At 40.8% G+C, this 20,131-nt stretch overlaps 1 protein-coding gene across 1 annotated transcript in view; it reads right to left on the minus strand.

Annotated features, from left to right (window-relative positions):
• LOC114884442 (heterogeneous nuclear ribonucleoprotein U-like protein 2) overlaps positions 1-20,131 on the minus strand; it is a 41,267-nt gene that overhangs the window by 11,918 nt on the left and 9,218 nt on the right. The window contains 4 exon segments of the mRNA XM_029203450.1: positions 14,815-14,919; positions 14,922-14,993; positions 15,219-16,145; positions 16,148-16,393. Of these exon segments, the coding sequence (XP_029059283.1) occupies positions 14,815-14,919; positions 14,922-14,993; positions 15,219-16,145; positions 16,148-16,393 (1,350 nt within the window).

The following is a 20,131-nucleotide window of genomic DNA, read 5'->3' on the forward strand; positions in this document are numbered from 1 at the left end:
TAGTGGAGGGAAGCAGTGGGAGAACAATTTGCAACTCTGATTTGTTGATCTTAATAAACTGCTGTCATTGATCAACTTGGAGAACATTGTCCCAGTGGAACCCATTGTCCAAATGCACCTGGCTGTGATACTAACTGGTAAACTACCTGGTTGTGTGTGAAACACATTTTGCCTCCAATAGGGGATGGCCTATCAGTGACCTTGCCCGCCATTAACTGACCAAAATAGGAGAAAATATATTTTCGTAGATTTTTCCCCAGGTCTGATCATGCAGTAACAAGGTTTGCAGGTGCTCCAAAACAATGATCCTTAACTAGTTGTAATATTATTTCCCTCCTGGCCAAAATAACTAACCATCTAGTTTTAATACCCTCTGCATATATCACATCTTTCTCAATACAGCATTTTAATTCCAAAAAAATAGGCTCGCCATAGAGCAGATTAGAGATCCGAGTACTAAAAACTTCAATAGTTTACTCTAAGTCAAGTGGTTAATAAGTAGCAGAGGCAAGGTTCAAAGATATGCAAAACTTTAATAGGCTCAGACAATGGTGTTATTTAGTAATTCTTCATTTCTTAACAGGGAGATGGGGACTGTATTTAGTACACATTCCTATGAGGGACAATGAACATCCTCAACTCCCTGCACATTTCTTTATTCACTATTCATTCTACACATGTGAATTGGACAGCTTGTCATATGCAAGACATTCAAGACACTGTGCCTGCCCTTGGGGAGCTCAGTCTCATTGGAGAAGACAGCTAGAAGGCAAGATAATAACTGTAGTCACAGAGCTATGAGAGAGTGGCTGAAGTGCAGAGAATGGAGATGAGTCCTTCTTGACAGCCATGACTAGGTTCCCTATCTGGTGAAGCAAACAGAAGTGGCTTGAGCCTATGAATTTTAGTTCTATCACTCAAAGATTTCCCAGTTTATCTGGTTTCCACCTCTCTTTAAAATTATAATTGAATGTAAAGAACTTTTCGTGCTGTTTTTTAATAGGTTTAAAGCAAAAGGTCTGGATTAAAATAAATATAAGGATATCTATATAAGAATCCTTATATTTATGTCAGCACATAAATTATGTGACTTTGGACAAAGTTCTTAATCTCTCTGAGGTTCAGCTTCATCAATTTAAAAATGGGCTAATGATATATCACTTATATGTGGAGTCTAAAATATGAGACAAATGAACTTCTTTATGAAACAGAAACAGACTCACAGACATAGAAAACAAACTTGTGGTTACCAAAGGGGAAAGCAGAGAGAGGGATAAATTAGGAGTTTGGGATTAGCAGATACAAGCTACTATATATAAGATAGATAAACAACAAGGTCCTACTGAATAGCACAGGGAACTATATTCAATATCCTGTAATAAACCATAATGGAAAAGAATATGAAAAGGAATATGTATATAAATGTGTATAGCTGCATCACTTTGCTGTACACCAGAAATTAATACAACATTGTAAATCAACTATGCTTCAATTTAAAAAAAAACTAAAAATGGGCTAATGAAATGATTTATCTCTAAGATTTAAGGTATGAGATATTATATGTAAATCCCTAGCACAATTCCTCATACATAGGAAGTGCCAGACAAATGTTAGCTATTGTTGCCATTGGCTACATTGGCTACTCATCTCTACTCAAACACAGATTAAGCCTTAGTAAAAAGAAAATACATAAGACTGAAAAGAGGAAAGCTAAAGTTTTCATTAGCACACATGTCTCCATTATGTTAAATACAAGCCGACTTTCATGTTGATGATAAGCAGGAATGAAGGAATTGATGGAAAAAAGAAGTTATTCTAAGATTAGAATTTCCTGGTACCATCAAAGGAATTCTTAACACGTAAGAACTTGAGAGCCATCTTTTCTTATCATTAGTAAAAAGAATTTGTTTTAAAATGTGTACCAGCAACCACAACTTAGAATGCTCTAATGAAATCAGCTCATTTCATAATAGTAGTTTAACGATGATTTAATTACAGTGTTTGTTTCAGTACAATCTTTAATGAAGAAAGAAATGGTTCCGCTCAAAAGTCTTCCTCAATAAATTGCATTTAAACAGTCTTAATACTCACGCTCATACAAAGATTGCCTGTGATTTTACATAGACAGTTTTTTTAAAAAGCAGTACTTGAAAGTGCTCTTGTAATTTAACCCCCAAATTCTGATTTTCAAATGGAGAGCAGGGGATTTACCAAATATGTGATGAAGAATCATGTTTTCATGTTCTTTCGTTTTGGCAGGAACTCTTGTTTCAATTGAAAACATTCCCTTACCATCACGGAAACCCAGAAGGCAATCATGAGTTAAGGCCTGAAAAATAAAACTGAGAGAAAAGACTGGAACAACATGTGGTCGTCATTTTCAAGGCCACAGAGAGGGGAAGTGGTTTTCCACTGCTAGCTAAGCAAAGGCAGGCACACGTATCACATTAATGTGGAGGGTTGACAGTAAAAATACAAAGAGTTGGAAGTTCCCCTTTCATTCATGGTGAAGCAGGTGCTGACTTGCCCTGCAGTTAGGGCTGCTTAGTTTAGGATCCTGATGTCATTTTATATTTGAGGTAAAGGTTTTCTGTTTACATTTGTGGTCTCTCACAACCACTTGAAAGATATGGCCATCTCACTCACTTGGGTTCCTCTTCCCTAAAGATGAACCTTCGTATGTCCCCAAGACCACAATTAGACGTTTGATTGCAAATCACTACCCCTGAATTTTCAGCCTTACAAATTATTTTATCTGTCCATGTCTAGAAAGGAAGGAAGGAAGGAAGAAGAAAAAAGTGGTGTTTTTGTTTCAAAAATATATTTACAATGTCAGGTTATAAAAACAGTATTAACTTAGAGAAATCATTTTTCCAGCCTCCTTTATAGCTTGTGGTCACCTTTCTTGTTTAATCTCCCTTCATCCACCCCAGACTTAAATCCTGCTTCACTCATGCTCAAGCAAATAAGACACATACCTAAGGTATCATAAAATTTACAAGGGATGGCAACTCACCTTCCCCCCATCTCATGGCAGCCATTGCTAGCTGATAACGGTACTCTCACCATTCAGCCCAAATGAAGCCTCAGGATCCTTCCAACTCCAGAAGACTAAGACCAGTCGATCTGGCATGAAATTTTTTTGTCATCTCCAGTTTAGAGCACAGTCCCCCTAATCTTGCATCTCCGTCACCCAATAACATTGCCTCCACTAGTTAGTGATCCTTGGTACATTTAATCTTCCTGAGATTTGCTTTTCTTACCCATAAAATGACGATCATATAATTACCCCACGCTGAGACTGTAATAAGATTATGTATATGAAAATACTAAGCAAACATATACAATAGTTTGTTTTATTCTACTCCTTTTTTTTTTTTTTTTTTCCCTACGCAGGCCTCTCACTGTTGTGGCCTCTCCCGTTGTGGAGCACAGGCTCCGGACGCGCAGGCTCAGCGGCCATGGCTCATGGGCCTAGCTGCCCCGCGGCATGTGGGATCTTCCTGGACCGGGGAACGAACCCGTGTCCCCTGCATTGGCAGGCGGACTCTCAACCACTGCGCCACCAGGGAAGCCCTATTCTACTCCCTTTAATTGTTCCCATCATAATTGGCTTTCTCCTTAAAAACATTCTGGTCTGCCTTACACACAGTAGTGCACCATTTAGCACAGGACCTGCACATAATTGGTTCTCCATAAACATTAGCCCTGCCCCACCCCACTGTCCCTTTATGACTCACTCCTAGTAATGTTACTCATTCATCAATTGTTGGTGTTCACAGTGTTTTCACACTATAATCTGTCCCAGTTAAATAAATTCAAAGCATAATGTCTCAAAGAAGAATTTCAAAACTATATCTTGACTGGTTTCACTAGTCATTCACCAGAAGGGTTTTCCGCCTTTAAGTAATTATTTCTGCTCTTATATCCAGTCACTGAGCACAGTTCACTCTCACTTTAACCTGTGGACCTCTCCATGCCTTTCCAATGTGGGCCATTCCATGCCTTTGACAAGAATGTTCTCTCCACCTGGACAGCGTTCTCCAACTCACCTCCTGCAAGACCAACTACTCTCTGAGGATGGCCCTGGCTCTTCACTACCTTCCCCATTCCCAGAGGGATGACTCAGTCCTTCTAGATAACTCTTCACACTATATTATATTTAATGGCTCTTATCACGTTACTAGAGGTCCTTGCCCACTTCTTGGTCAAGATGTGAGCATCTTGAAGGCAGGGGTCCTGGCTCCTTTTCTTTGTTGTGTCTGTATCCCTAGTATTTAAAACAGAGCCCTACACACAGTTAATCTTCAATAAAATTAGAAGGAAGAGTGGGGACTGTTAGCATCTTGAGTCTTCATTAGTTCACAGCACAGAAGGAATCATGGCAACCAGTGGAGAGCAGGCCGGTATGATAGAGTTTAATAATCACAAGCAGCTAAGTTTTACTGAATACTGACAGTTGCTGGCCACTGTCCTAAGCCCTGTGAGTAAGCAAAGACCTGAGGCCCAGGCAGTTAATTAGCTGCTTAAGTTTGTAGGAGGCACATCTGATCCAAACCAAGGCAGCCTGGCTTCAGCACTGGCACTCTCCATCATTCTGCTTTACTGCTGAGGGAGGCAAAGAGGAATACTGTGAGTAGAAATGACGTGAGCACAGCTAAACGGGGAGATAGGAGAACAAAGACAAATTTCACACATTCCACAATTCTGATTTTGCTAGGAAAAAACTAAACAAAATCTCAATGTACATAATCATCTTAGAAGAACTTCAAAGTGCAAGTTTGTGATAAAGCACAATTAGCTAAAACGAAGTCTTGAAAACCATACCAAATACTGTACCTAAACAAGCATTTCACCCAGAGACAGTCATCTTGATTGGAACGAGCACAAGCAGCGTTAACTGGAGGAAGGAAAGCCACAATAGGCTATGCACAGAATAATTAAACTAAGGCAAAGACATTGTTTTGTTTTCACTTAACTGATTGTTGGTCTTTCATAGCAGATAGTTTATATTTATCATGATTCTAAAATAGAGCATGTGTATCACTGTCCAATGATGCTACAGAGTTTTGTATATTATTGAAAAATAGTAAACAAAAATTGGAAAGTACGGGGACCCTGAAATGTCATGCAAAACAAAAGTTCCCACAGATATACAAATTCAGAGATGTTGAATCTATGCAATCAAAAGTGATCCACAGCCAAGCTCTCTCCGAGGAAGGAGTACATAGTAAAGGGGCCCACGATGACCAGGTGGAGCTTGCCATATTTGTCCTTGGTGCTACTTCTATCCCCTACTGACTGCTCTCTGGACTGTCACTTTTGAAGGAGGAGCAACTGGAAGATTTTACAACATTTAGAAAACCTAGGAGGAAAATTTCCGCTGAGATGTCTAAAGGACAGGAGCAACTTTGGATTCTTCCAGGTTTCAAAAATTGACCAGTTTCCAAAGGAAAGTGCTTTCACTACCATCAAAGAAATGCTGTAGCAGATCTTCAACACTTTCAACCTGAATGTCTTCCAATCTTGAAATGAAAGCAGTTTAGAGAGACTCCGAAGTGGACTTTATCAGCAAATGGAGAAGGCAGGAGTGTGTCTGGAGCAGAAAATCAGGCAGGAGGGCCAATCATTCTCACAAAGGGAGGATATCAGACTTGGAATAAAGGATTACTTCTGATGAATCCACAACTACTTGCAAGCCCAAAAGTATAACAGCTGTGCATGGCAAGTTATTCATGTAGAAATCCAAAGGCATTCTCTGTTCATTGAGCAGCTGACAAGAAGATTTCAGGACCAAGAAATACGTCACTTAACATAATTAATTTGGAGTTGATTACCAGTATCATTTTAGATGTCTCCTCAAATCAGTGTAATATTTCTGAGCAACTTTTATTTATTTTTTAATAATTAGGGTAATATTTTCAGTCAGTTTTCTGGATTAAGATTATTTTGATCATTTGCAAATATTAGTTTATTAATGAATTTTTACTAAAATAAATTATTTACTTATCCTTGAAATATAAATATTATACTTGATTTATGTATAAAATTTTACTTTAAAATTAAATGCCTACTATCTTTTAGTTCACTTTTATAATCAATATCTCCCAAATTTAGTATTCTTTTTTTTTAACATCTTTATTGGAGTATAATTGCTTTACAATGGTGTGTTAATTCCTGCTTTATAACAAAGTGAATCAGCTATACATATACATATATCCCCATAGCTCCTCCCTCTTACATCTCCCTCCCACCTTCCCTATCCCACCCCTCTAGGTGGTCACAAAGCACCGAGCTGATCTCTCTGCGCTATGCGGCTGCTTCCCACTAGCTATCTATGTTACGTTTGGTAGTGTATATATGACAATGCCACTCTCTCACTTTGTCCCAGCTTACCCTTCCCCCTCCCAGTGTCCTCAAGTGCATTCTCTACGTCTGCGTCTTTATTCCTGTCCTACCCATAGATTCTTCAGAACCATTTTTTTTTTTAGATTCCATATATATGTGTTAGTACGCGGTATCTGTTTTTCTCTTTCTGACATCACTCTGTATGACAGACTCTAGGTCCATTCACCTCACTACAAATAACTCAGTTTCGTTTCTTTTTATGGCTGAATAATATTCCATTGTATATATGTGTCACATTTTCTTAATCCATTCATCTGTTGATGGACACCTAGGTTGCTTCCATTTCCTGGTTATTGGAAATAGAGCCGCAATGAACATTGTGGTACATGACTCTTTTTGAATTGTGGTTTTCTCAGGGTATATGCCCGGTAGGGGGATTGCTGGGATGTATGGTAGTTCTATTTTTAGTTTTTTAAGGAACCTCTATACTGTTTTCCATAGTGGCTGTATCAATTTACATTCCCACCAACAGTGCAAGAGGGTTCCCTTTTCTCCACACCCTCTCCAGCATTTACTGTTTCTAGATTTTTTGATGATGGCTATTCTGACTGGTGAGAGGTGATACCTCATTGTGGTTTTGATTTGCATTTCTCTAATGATTAGTGATGCTGAACATGCTTTCATGTGTTTGTTGGCAATCTGTATATCTCCTTTGGAGAAATGTCTATTTAGGTCTTCTGCCCATTTTTTTGATTGGGTTGTTTGTTTTTTTGATATTGAGCTGCATGAGCTGCTCGTAAATTTTGGAGATTAATCCTTTGTCAGTTGCTTCATTTGCAAATATTTTCTCCCATTCTAAGGGTTGTCTTTTCGTCTTGTTTACGGTTTCCGTTGCTGTGCAAAAGCTTTTAAGTTTCATTAGGTCCCATTTGTTTATTTCTGTCTTTATTTCCATTTCTCTAGGAGGTGGGTCAAAAAGGATCTTGCTGTGATTTATGTCATAGAGTGTTCTGCCTGTGCTTTCCTCTAAGAGTTTTATAGTGTCTGGCCTTAAATTTAGGTTTTTAATCCATTTTGAGTTTATCTTTGTGTACGGTGTTACGGAGGGTTCTAATTTCATTCTTTTACATGTAGCTGTCCAGTTTTCCCAGCAGCACTTACTGAAGAGGCTGTCTTTTCTCCATTGTATATTCTTGCCTCCTTTATCAAAAATAAGGTGACCATATGTGCATGGGTTTATATCTGGACTTTCTATACTGTTCCATTGATATATATTTCTGTTTTTGTGCCAGTACCATACTGCCTTGATTACTGTAGCTTTGTAGTATAGTCTGAAGTCAAGGAGCCTGATTCCTCCAGCTCCGTTTTTCTTTCTCACGATTGCTTTGGCTATTCAGGGTCTTTTGTGTATCCATACATATTGTGAAATTTTTTGTTCTAGTTCTGTGAAAAATGCCATTGGTAGTTTGATAGGGATTGCACTGAATCTGTAGATTGCTTTGGGTAGTATAGTCATTTTCACAATGTTGATTCTTCCAATCCAAGAATATGGTATATCTCTCTAACTGTTTGTATCATCCTTAATTTCTTTCATCAGTTTCTTATAGTTTTCTGCATACAGGTCTTTTGTTGCCTTAGGTAGGCTTATTCCTAGGTATTTTATTCTTTTTATTGCAGTGGTAAATGGGAGTGTTTCCTTAATTTCTCTTTCAGATTTTTCATCATTAGTGTATAGGAAAGCAAGAGAATTCTGTGCATTAATTTTGTATCCTGCTACTTCACCAAATTCATTGATTAGCTCTAGTAGTTTTCTGGTGGCATCTTTAGGATTCTCTATGTATAGTATCATGTCATCTGCAAACAGTAACTGTTTTACCTCTTCTTTTCTGATTTGGATTCCTTTTATTTCTTTTTCTTCTCTGTTTCCCATGGTTAGCACTTCCAAAACTATGCTGAATAATAGTGGTGAGAGTGGACATTCTTGTCTTGTTCCTGATCTTAGAGGAAATGGTTTCGGGTTTTCACCATTGAGGATGATGTTGGCTGTGGGTTTGTCATCTATGGCCTTTATTATGTTGAGGTAAGTTCCCTCTATGCCTACTTTCTGGAGGGTTTTTATTATAAATGGGTGTTGAATTTTGTCGAAAGCTTTTTCTGCCCTTACTGAGATGATCTCATGTGCTTTTTATTCTTCAATTTGTTAATATGGTGTATCACATTGATTGATTTGCATATATTGAAGAATCCTTGCATTTCTGGGATAAACCCCACTTGATCATGGTGTATGATCCTTTTAATTTGCTGCTGGATTCTGTTTGCTAGTATTTTGTTGAGGATTTTTGAATCTATGTTCCTCAGTGATATTGGCCTGTAGTTTTCTTTCTTTGTGACGTCTTTGTTTGGTATCAGTGTGAAGGTGACCTCATAGAATGAGTTTGGGAGTGTTCCTCCCTCTGCTATATTTTGGAAGACTTTGAGAAGGATAGGTGTTAACTCTTCTCTAAATGTTTGATAGAAGTCGCCTGTGAAGCCACCTGGTCCTGAGCTTTTGCTTGTTGGAAGATTTTTAATCACAGTTTCAATTTCAGTGCTTGTGATTGGTCTGTTCATATTTTCTATTTCTTCCTGGTTCAGTCTCGGAAGTTTGTGCTTTTCTAAGAATTTGTCCATTTCTTCCCGGTTGTCCATTTTATTGACGTAGAGTTGCTTGTAGTAATCTCTCATGATCCTTTCTATTTCTGCAGTGTCAGTTGTTACTTCTCCTTTTTCATTTCTAATTCTATTGATTTGAATCTTCTCCCTTTTTTTCTTGATGACTCTGGCTAATGGTTTATCAATTTTGTTTATCTTCTCAAAGAACCAGCTTTTAGTTGTATTGATCTTTGCTATTGTTTCCTTCATTTCTTTTTCATTTATTTCTGATCTGATCTTTATGATTTCTTTCTTTCTACTAACTTTGGGTTTTGTTTGTTCTTCTTTCTCTAATTGTTTTAGGTGTAAGGTTAGGTTGTTTATTTGAGCTGTTTCTTGTTTCCTGAGGTAGGATTGTATTGCTATAAACTTCCCTTTTGAACTGCTTTTGCTGCATCCCATATGTTTTGGGTCATCATGTTTTCATTGTCATCTGTTTGTATGTATTTTTTGATTTCCCCTTTGATTTCTTCAGTGATCTCTTGGTTGTTTAGTAGTGTATTGTTTAGCCTCCATGTGTTTGTAGTTTTTACAGATTTTTTTCCTGTAATTGATATCTAGTCTCATGGTGTTGTGGTCGGAAATGATACTTAATACAATTTCAATTTGCTTAAATTTACCAAGGCTTGATTTGTGACCCATGATATGATCTATCCTGGAGAATGTTCCATGAGCACTTGAGAAAAATGTGTATTCTGTTGTTTTTGGATGGAATGTCCTATAAATATCAATTAAGTCCATCTTGTTTAATGTATCATTTAAAGCTTGTATTTCCCTATTTATTTTCATTTTGGATGATCTGTCCATTGGTGAAAGTGAGGTGTAAAACTCCCCTACTATGATTGTGTTACTGTCGATTTCCCCTTTTCTGGCTGTTAATATTTGCCTTATGTATTGAGGTGCTCCTATGTTGGGTGCATAAATATTTCCAGTTGTTATATCTTCTTCTTGGATTGATCCCTTGATCATTATCTAGTGTTCTTCTTTGTCTCTTGTAATAGTCTTTATTTTAAAGTCTATTTTGTCTGATATGAGAATTACTACTCCAGCTTTCTTTTGATTTCCATTTGCATGGTATATCTTTTTCCATCCCCTCACTTTCAGTCTGTATGTGTCCTTAGGTCTGGAGTGGGTCTCTTGTAGACAGCATATATATGGGTCTTGTTTTTGTATCCATTCAGCCACTCTATGTATTTTGGTTGGAGCATTTAATCCATTTACATTTAAGGTAGTTATCGATATGTGTGTTACTATTACCATTTTCTTAATCATTTTTGGTTTGTTATTGTAGGTCTTTTCCTTCTCTTGTGTTTCCTGCCTAGAGAAGTTCCTTTAGCATTTGTTGTAAAGCTGGTTTGGTGGTGCTAAATTCTTTTAGCTTTTGCTTGTCTGTAAAGGTTTTAATTTCTCCATCAAACCTGAATGAGATCCCTGCTGGGTAGAGTAATCTTTGTTGTAGATTTTTCCCTTTCACCACTTTAAATATGTCCTGCCACTCCCTTCTGGCTTGCCAATTTTCTGCTGAAAGATAGGCTGTTAACCTTATGGGGATTCCCTTGTACGTTATTTGTTGTTTTTCCCTTGCTGCTTTTAATATATTTTCTTTGTTTTTAATTTTTGATGGTTTGATTAATATGTGTCTTGGTGTGTTTCTCCTTGGATTTATCCTGTATGGGACTCTCTGTGGTTCCTGGACTTGCCTGAGTGTTTTCTTTCCCATATTAGGGAAGTTTTCAACTATAATCTCTTCAAATATTTTCTCATCCCTTTCTGTTTCTCTTCTTCTTCTGGGACCCGTGTAATTCGAATGTTGGTGTGTTTAATGTTGTCCCAGAGGTCTCTGAGACTGTCCTCAATTCTTTTCATTCTTTTTTCTTTATTCGGCTCTATGTTAGTTATTTCCACTATTTTATCTTCCAGGTCACTTATCTGTTCTTCTGCCTCAGTTATTCTGCTATTTATTCTTTCTAGAGACTTTTAAATTTCATTTATTGTGTTGTTCATCATTGTTTGTTTGCTCTTTTGTTCTTCTAGGTCCTTGTTAAACGTTTCTTGTATTTTCTCCATTCTATTTCCAAGATTTTGTATCATCTTTACTATCATTACTCTGAATTCTTTTTCAGGTTGACTGCCTATTTCCTCTTCATTTGTTTAGTCTGGTGGGTTTTTACCTTGTTCCTTCATCTGCCGTGTGTTTCTCTGTCTTCTCATTTTGCTTAACTTACTGTGTTTGGGGTCTCCTTTTCATAGCCTGCATGTTCATAGTTCCCATTGTTTTTGGTGACTGCCCCCAGTGGCTAAGGTTGGTTCAGTGGGTTGTGTAGGCTTCCTGGTGGAGGGGACTGGTGCTCGTTTTATGGTGGATGAGACTGATCTTGTCTTTCTGGTGGGCAGGGCCACGTCTGGCAGTGTGTTTTTGGTGTCTGTGACCTTATTATGATTTTAGGCAGCCTCTCTGCTGATTGGTGGGGTTGTGTTCCTGTCTTGTTAGTTGTTTGGCATAGGGTGTACAGCACTGTGGCTTGCTGGTCGTTGAGAGGAGCTGGGTCTTAGCATTGAGATTGAGATCTCTGGGAGAGCTTTCGCTGTTTGATATTATGTGGAGCTGGGAGGTCTCTGGTGGACCAATGTCCTGAACTCGGCTCTCCCACCTCAGAGGCACAGGCCTGACACCCGGCCAGAGCACCAAGACCCTGTCAACTACATGGCTCAGAAGAAAAGAGAGAAAAGAAGAAAGGAAGAAAGAAAGAAAGTTATTAAAAATTTTTTAAAAGTATTAAAAATAAAAAGTAAAAAGAAAAGAAAAGAAAGAAAGAAAGAAGAGAGCAACCAAAGCAAAAGACAAATCCACCAATGATAAGAAGTGCTAAAAACTATACTAAGAAAAAAAAAAAAAAGGACAGACAGAACCCTAGGACAAATGGTAAAAGAAAAGCTATACAGACAAAATCACACAAAGTCCACTGCCTCGATTTTGGAATGATTTGTTGTCTATTCAGGTATTCCACAGATTCAGGGTACATCAAGTTGATTGTGGGGACTTAATCCACTGCTCCTGAGGCTGCTGGGAGAAATTTCCTTTTCTCTTCTTTGTTTGCACAGCTCCCAGGGTTCAGCTTTGGATTTGGCCCCGCCTCTATGTGTAGGTCACCTGAGGGAGTCTGTTCTTTACCCAGACAGGACGGGTTTAAAGGAGCAGCTGATTCGGGGGTTCTGGCTCACTCAGGCCAGGGGGAGGGAGGGGTACAGAATGCAGGGCAAGCCTGCAGCGGCAGAGGCTGGCATGATGTGGCACCAGCCTGAGGCGCGCCATGCGTTCTGCCCGGGGAAGTTGTCCCTGGATCACGGGACCCTGGCAGTGGCGGGCTGCACAGGCTCCCGGGAGGGGAGGTGTGGATAGTGACCTGTGCTTGCACACAGGCTTCTTGGTGGCTGCAGTAGCAGCCTTAGCGTCTCATGCCCGTCTCTGGGGTCTGTGCTGATAGCCATGGCTCGCGCCCGTCTCTGGAGCTCATTTAGGCGGTGCTCTGAATCCCTTCTCCTCGGGCACCCCAAAACAATGGTCTCTTGCCTCTTAGGCAGGTCCATACTTTTTCCCGGACACCGTCCCGGCTAGCTGTGGCGCACTAGCCCCTTCAGCCTGTGTTGACGCAGCCAACTCCAGTCCTTTCCCTGGGATCCGACCGAAGTCCGAGCCTCAACTCCCAGTACCCGCCCGACCCGGCGGGTGAGCCGACAAGTCTCTCGGGCTGGTCAGTGCTGGTCGGCACGGCTCCTCTGTGCGGGAGTCTCTCCGCTTTGCCCTCTGCACCCCTGTTGCTGTGCTCTCCTCCACGGCTCCGAAGCTTCCCCCCTCCGCCACCCCCTGTGTCCGCCAGTGAAGGGGCTTCCTAGTGTGTGGAAACCTTTCCTCCTTCACAGCTCCCTCCCAGAGGTGCAGGTCCTGTCCCTATTGTTTTGCCTCTGCTTTTTCTTTTGCCCTACCCAGGTACGTGGGGAGTTTCTTGCCTTTTGGGAAGTCTGAGGTCTTCTGCCAGAGTTCTTTAGGAATAGGTGTTCTGTAGGAGTTGTTCCACATGTAGATGTATTTCTGATGTATTTGTGGGGAGGAAGGTGATCTCCACGCCTTACTCCTCCACCATCTTTAAGGTCTCCCCAAATTTAGTATTTTTATAACTTTCTTCAAAGGGTAATCTTCCAACTGCTTCATTTGACAGAGAAAATAGTTATCTTAAACAATCTTTATGATAACCTCACAATGCAGAAGGAAGCTGATAGTAGGGCTATCAGCTGATAAAAGAAGATTGTGACCATGATGACAAAATTGGCAATTTCTGTTCTCAATAAGTCCTAAACTTAAGCTGGGACAGGAACACACCTTTCACCCTAGCCATCATCCCAATCCTGAGCATGCCTTCCATCTATTCTGGACATTACACGTGATTTCACAGGAGAAGGAGAACCAAGGAAAGCATTGGGATAAAGATGATGGCAGATAAGGAGAAGTGAGGGAAAGGGAGAAAGGTGGGGCAGGAATTCCTGAGATGCACTCCTACCAGACCTGACACACTGACAGGTACAGAAAGTTCTCCCCCTTCTTAGACTTCCTGCTCTCCACCTAAGCCCAGCAATGATAAATAATGCATCACTGATGTGTATTCATTCAGTGTTGTCTTCAAGTCTATGTGAGGCTTGGGGCCACATTATCAATATCACAGTTTATTCAGGGATTTGGACACAGACACACAGAGAAGCAGGCCATGTGAAGGTGGATGCAGAGAGTGGAGCGATGTACCTACAAGGCAAGGATTGCCAGCAGCCACCAGAAGTTAGAAAGGGGCAAGGAAGGAGACTTCTCTACAGTCTTCAGATAGAACGTGGTCCTGCCAACACTTCGATTCTGGATTTCTAGCCCCCAGAACTGTGAGACAAAACATTTCTGTTGTTTTAAGTCACCTAGGCTGTGGTACTTTGTTACGGCCCTTGGAAAGGAATACAGTCACCTTGGTTCTCACGCCTCAGTGACCACACACTGACTCAGATCATCTCATGGCCAGTGGTGGCCTCCCTTCAATTGTGAACTTTTCCCACAGTCTGTGGTCTCCCCTATTCCCACAATCAGATTTCTCTTTGTTCATCTCTCTCACTACGCTAAGAGAGCCGATGCATCTTACTGACCCTGTTGAGTGAAGAGAAAAAGAGCTTCTCAGAAAAGTTCACTCCTCAGAAATGGTACCCCTGGGAGTAGTCTTTTGGTTTTGTGATCTCTTAGCGCTTCCACCTTTCAAAAGTTCTGTTGCTAAATTAAGAGTTCACATCTCTCCTGTGTATACATCAAAAGCTGTATGTGTGGGCTTCCCTGGTGGCGCAGTGGTTGAGAGTCCGCCTGCCGATGCAGGGGACACGGGTTCGTGCCCCGGTCCGGGAAGATGCCACAGGCGCGGAGCGGCTGGGCCCATGAGCCATGGCCGCTGAGCCTGCGCGTCTGGAGCCTGTGCTCCGCAACAGGAGAGGCCACAAGGGTGAGAGGCCCGCGTACCGCAAAGAAAAAAAAAAAAAAAAAAAAGCTGTATGTGTCCTCAGAAACATCTCTTGGCACTTTTTTTTTTTTTAACCATTCACTCTGCTCATTCATTAATCTTCAAGTGATCACACCCATTAATTTATTCCACAGATTTACACTTTACATGTGGAAAATCCTCCAGGTGCTAAGAGGCTCTAGTGAGGCGTGCATGGACCAAGGACAGGACCCCTAACTTGTAGAGTTTAGCCCACCTTTCATCTCCAGCATTATAGACTCAGGCACATCATCTCCCTCCACTTCCTTCCTCAGCTCCAGCCTCTTCTTCCAGTCCTCCTCATTAGGGACGACCACCACACTTTCTGAGAGAAAGTCTTGAACAGCAATAGCTTCCGCCATTGGCCAGAGTTGTACACGTTACACTGATCAAGAACGAAGTTCCGGGCTTCCCTGGTGGCGCAGTGGTTGAGAGTCCGCCTGCCGTTGCAGGGGACGCGGGTTCGTGCTCCGGTCCGGGAAGATCCCATATGCCGCGGAGCGGCTGGGCCCATGAGCCATGGCCGCTGAGCCTGCGCATCCAGAGCCTGTGCTCCACAAAGGGAGAGGCCACAACAGTGAGAGGCCCGTGTACCGGAAAAAAAAAAAAAAAAAAAAAGAATGAAGTTCCTCTTTATCCGGGAAGCAATCTGGACCAGCTTACTAGGGCACTGGGAGGCTTGCTGAACTAAAAGGTCTCAGCTTTTGGGGTCCATCTGTGGCTCCTCAAGCCCCTTCATCCTTATTTGATTGAGCACAGTCTCAGCTCCCAGGACATTGTATCTTTTCTCAGGGTTTTCTTTTACATATTTCAGTGCCCACTGGGTCTTTCCAGATCCAGGCAGTCCCACCATCAGAATCACCTCACACTCCTCTATGGTCTTGGGAGGGACTGCAGTGAGCACGCGCTCCTCCACAGGCACGGCATGGATGAACACAAACTCTTCTGGCGGTGGGAAGAAAGGTTCCTCCTTCTGACCAAAATATAATTCTACAACACAATTTTTGCAGAGGACATGGGGTAGGAGGGCCTGGTCAGCCACGGATTCCTTGTTGATACAGAATGCCACACCAAGGTCTTCTCCATTCTTGGAAAAGGAAAGTTCTGCTTCTTCAACCTCAAAATTGGCAAAGCAGCCAATGACATCATTCTCCCCAAAAGTCTGGCCAAATTCCTCAAACTGCCCATTCTCTGCCTCGAGTCCTCGTCCACTGAAACCATAAGAGAATCCATCCTCACCAAGCTCTGGATGGGAAAAACCAACAGACCATCCAACTCGAAGGAGAGAAACCTCTGTTCAGCCTTCTTTCATTGGGAGATTCTGGGTTACCTTGGCCTCAAAGCAGACTTTCCCCTTTGTCACTCCATAAGTACTTCTTGCCCCAGACCAAAGGGTGTGGAACTTCTCTGAGAAAAGCGGCTGCCCTCCATAGCGGTCTTTGCTCACCTGAAAATGGAGATCCGAGGTATACGTGTCCAGGTTCACAAGAATCTGATCCCCTTCCTCATCTTTTGCCTCTTCTTCCGGGGGTGGTGGAGACTTTGAACCTGTTCCTCTGCGGCCTTGTCACCCGGCGCCCCGGATCCTGGCGTCTCGTCTCCACTCTGATCCTCTGGCTCATCTTCCTCCCCTTTGCCGGTGCCCTGCTCTTTGCCACCGGTCACCCGACCTGACTCGGCTGTGGCCTCCTCCGCCAGTTTCTCGGAAGCATAGGGCTCGGCCGTGGCCTCCACGGCTGCCGCCTCCGGGGGCTCCAGCGGCGGCTGTGTGGCCTCTCTTGGCACTTTTTTTTTCCCTCTCCCGTTGCGGAGCACAGGCTCCAAACGAGCAAGCTCAGTGGCCATGGATCACGGGCCCAGCCGCTTCGTGGCATGTGAGATCTTCCCGGACCGGGGCACGAGCCTGTGTCCCCTGCATCGGCAGGCGGACTCTCAACCACTGCGCCACCAGGGAAGCCCTCTCTTGGCACTTTTTAAAGGCTCAGAAAGCTTTTGTTTATTTGCCAGTGAATTTAGTAGAGAATATATTCCACATATGGATTTATATACAGTATATAAAAATGCTTGGTGAAAAATTAAATACAATGTGAACCTGAAATATCCTATTAAAATTACATTTCAAGCCAATTTAAGAAACTATTTTTGCATTATTTGCCACTTAGATTTTTAAAAGCATAACAAAACCTAATCAACTAAAACATTTAAAAAACAAGTGACCAGTTTATTTTAAGAAGGATGATGTTTATCTCACCATAACTTCTGTCAGGATAAGATAATACCTGTTAGATGAGGAAAGAGTTAACATGTCAATTCCTATTGATTAGCCGCAGAAATATTTTGTCACCAAAGTGGGTGTATCATACTTGTAAAGTATATATTTTAATAAATAATTTGTTGAATTTCATCTATAATATTGGGCCAGGCACTGGGCTAAGTGTTTATGTTTATATGCACAAATACACACCAAACAAAATCTAATTTATTCCCACCTCAGTGCTGTGAAGTTAGAACTTTACAGATGAGGAAACTAGAGCTTCAAGGGATGAGTTCCTTACCAAAAAGTTCTCTTGAGTACTAACTGCAACCTGATCTTTGTATTTCTATGAGTTTTTGTTTGTTTTTTTGTTTTGTTTTGTGTTTGTTGAAGTATAGTTGATTTACAATGTCGTGTTAATTTCAGGTGTACAGCAAAGTGATTCAGTTATACATGTATATATCTATTCTTTTCAGATTCTTTTCCCTTACAGATTATTATAAGAAATTGAGTAATCTTATCAATATCTAGTTCCCTGTGCTATATAGGAGGTCCTTGTTGGTTATCCATTTTATATTACTATGATTTTAAAAAAGATATTTAACAAATTTTGACAATACATCATTATAGTTTAGTTATCATTTTAAAGATTTTTCTGTTCAGTTCATTACCCATCAACATTATCTTCTTTTAAAATATACTCTCCCTGGTCTGGGAAGATCCCACATGCTGTGGAGCAACTAAGTCCGTGCACCACAACTACTGAGCCTGTGCTCTAGAGCCCGTGAGCCACATCTACTGAGCCTGTGTGCTGCAACTACTGAAGCCCGTGCACCTAGAGGCCGTGCTGTACAACAAGAGAAGCCACCACAATGAGAAGCCCACACACCTCAACAAAGAGTAGCCCCTGCTCACTGCAACTAGAGAAAGCCCACACGCAGCAACGAAGACCCAACACAGCCAAAAATAAATAAATAAAATAAATAACTTTTAAAAAAATAAAAAATAAAATAAAATAAAATATACTGTGACATTTGTGAGGACTGTATCCTTAAGACCTTCAGCAAAACTCAAACACCAGTATCGTATATCTGTTCCCAGCTACACACAAATGGCAGGTCCATACAATACGGTAAGCCCCCTTTGAGGCTGATGCACCTTGGGAGCTAAACTCACACAGCTCTGTCTGCACTCTAGCCTCCCAGCAGGTGGGTCCAATTCAAGTTTGCACCTTACTGAGGTCACACACATCTTGAAGGTGAAATAATCCCATTTTGATGTAGCTCTCAAATCTCCAAAGCCAAAAATGTTAAAGCCTAATCACCAAAGATCTTCAACACAGTATGTTTTTTAAAGAGCTAATAATGTTCCTATTAAAATGTTTCTGACGTTAAAGGAAATTTTTTATCACATTTGTTCTCTGAGATAGAGGGAACTTTAGTTCAGGAAGAGTAGAGCTGAGAATGTGAGGTCGCTTCCCTCTCCTGTGCATTCCCTGGAGTCCTTCCTACAATGCTGCTCCAGGGAGTTTCCCGTCTCCATTTCTTAAATAAGTTTAAACACTTGTGCTCCATAGCATTCTTCCCCTGGGTCTTTAAACATGCACAATCTCCCAGACGTGGAGAAAAACTTCCCTTGATTTTCCTGGAATAGGATTCTTTACCATCCCCAAGGAGTCGTTATGGGATTACCTGCCAACATTCTCAATGGTAGCTGTTTCAAATAACATTAAACACCATTTCCTGAGTAGCTACTCCTCACTTGGTGTCCTGCCAGGTTGAGATGGTGGGATGGGGGTGGTGGGTGGCGAAGGCATGGATTCCCATGTTCAGAAAGCTCAAAGTGTGATGGGGAGGCAGACATACAAACAATCACTATATAGGTTATCGTAGATGTAAAGCGTGAAACGAAGATCCAAAGAGGGAGAAAGAGACAGGACAGAAGTAGAGGACAGCAGTGGCCACAGACGGTTTAAAGAAGCAGGAAGTGGTTAACAACGTCAAGTGAAGGAGAAAACCCAGGCAGAAAGGGTCTGAAAAGCATGCCAGCTTGGCTGCAAATAGAAGGAGGCAGATAAGGCAACAGCTGGAGCAAAAGGCACAGTCAAGGGAGAGGGAGGGTCTATTAGTTGCCATGAGTTGAGGGTGATAGATTCAACTGCTTTAATGTGACAGCTGTCTGGATAAATATGATGGTGATGGATGGATGTCGAAATAGCTTCAGATGTAATTAAATTAAGTTGGAGGGGAAAACATCTCCTCTGGAACCCAGGACAGATTTTAGATTCGTGTAAAGACCAGCCAATGTACTGTTTGTTTAGTAAATTCTGCCTCCCAAGATTTTGAAGCAAAATTTTAAATTCAGCATTTGAAGACCAGTTATGTGTGTAAAGGCAGTTTTCAATCACCTGAGTTCAAATCTTAGCTTCACTGCTTACTGGCAGTGTTAAAATCCTGGATAATTTACTAAAATTATCTGTATTCTAGTTTTCTCATCTGTAAAATGGAAATAATTAATATTACATCATCGTAGCTTTGCTGGAGGAGCAAATCAGTTAAATCACATAAGGTGTTTAGAATAGAGACTAGCAATAGTCAGCCCTCGATGTATTTAGCTATCATTGTAATTATTATAATTATGAATATCATTATCTGGTCTTATTTTGGTCACAGTTCTTATAAACATAAGTCAGTTTATTTACTTCATTTTACAAATGAAGCAAAATGGCTTCACGTGAGTAAATAATTTGCTTTGAGCTCTACACCTCATCAGAATTAGAATAAAACTCCCAAACCTTTCTTCATACACACGTTAGTGTCTGTTAAATATGAACAGACCTTTACACCAAGGGCACCACAATGGCAAGACAGTCTGAAATTATTTTATACCTAAGAAATGAAGTAATAAAAATATATATACATGTTTAGGCTCAAGTTCTTCTTATATCACACCTGCCCTGGGTCACAAGGTCCACAAAAATTAGATGCAATCTAATTGTATTAGAGCAAAAAATACTAACAGTAAAAGAAATTAAAAGGAGGAAATGTGGAAACATAGAATTTTATATAGAGTAAAAATATCATTCAAAATAAGGTGAAATAGAGACAGAAACAGATAATTCATTGCTGTAAGCCCTGTATTAGAAGAAATACTAAAAGAAGTTCTTAAGCATAAAGAGAAATGATAGATAGAAAATAGGAATCTATGTGAGGGAATGAAGAATTGCAGAAAATGGTAAATATGTAGTAAAGGTAAAGGTCTTTCCTCCTTATTTAAAATT

Source organism: Monodon monoceros, unplaced genomic scaffold (genome assembly GCF_005190385.1).
Source record: "Monodon monoceros isolate NGI ecotype Baffin Bay Population unplaced genomic scaffold, NGI_Narwhal_1 Super_Scaffold_5, whole genome shotgun sequence".
Lineage (NCBI taxonomy): Eukaryota > Metazoa > Chordata > Mammalia > Artiodactyla > Monodontidae > Monodon > Monodon monoceros.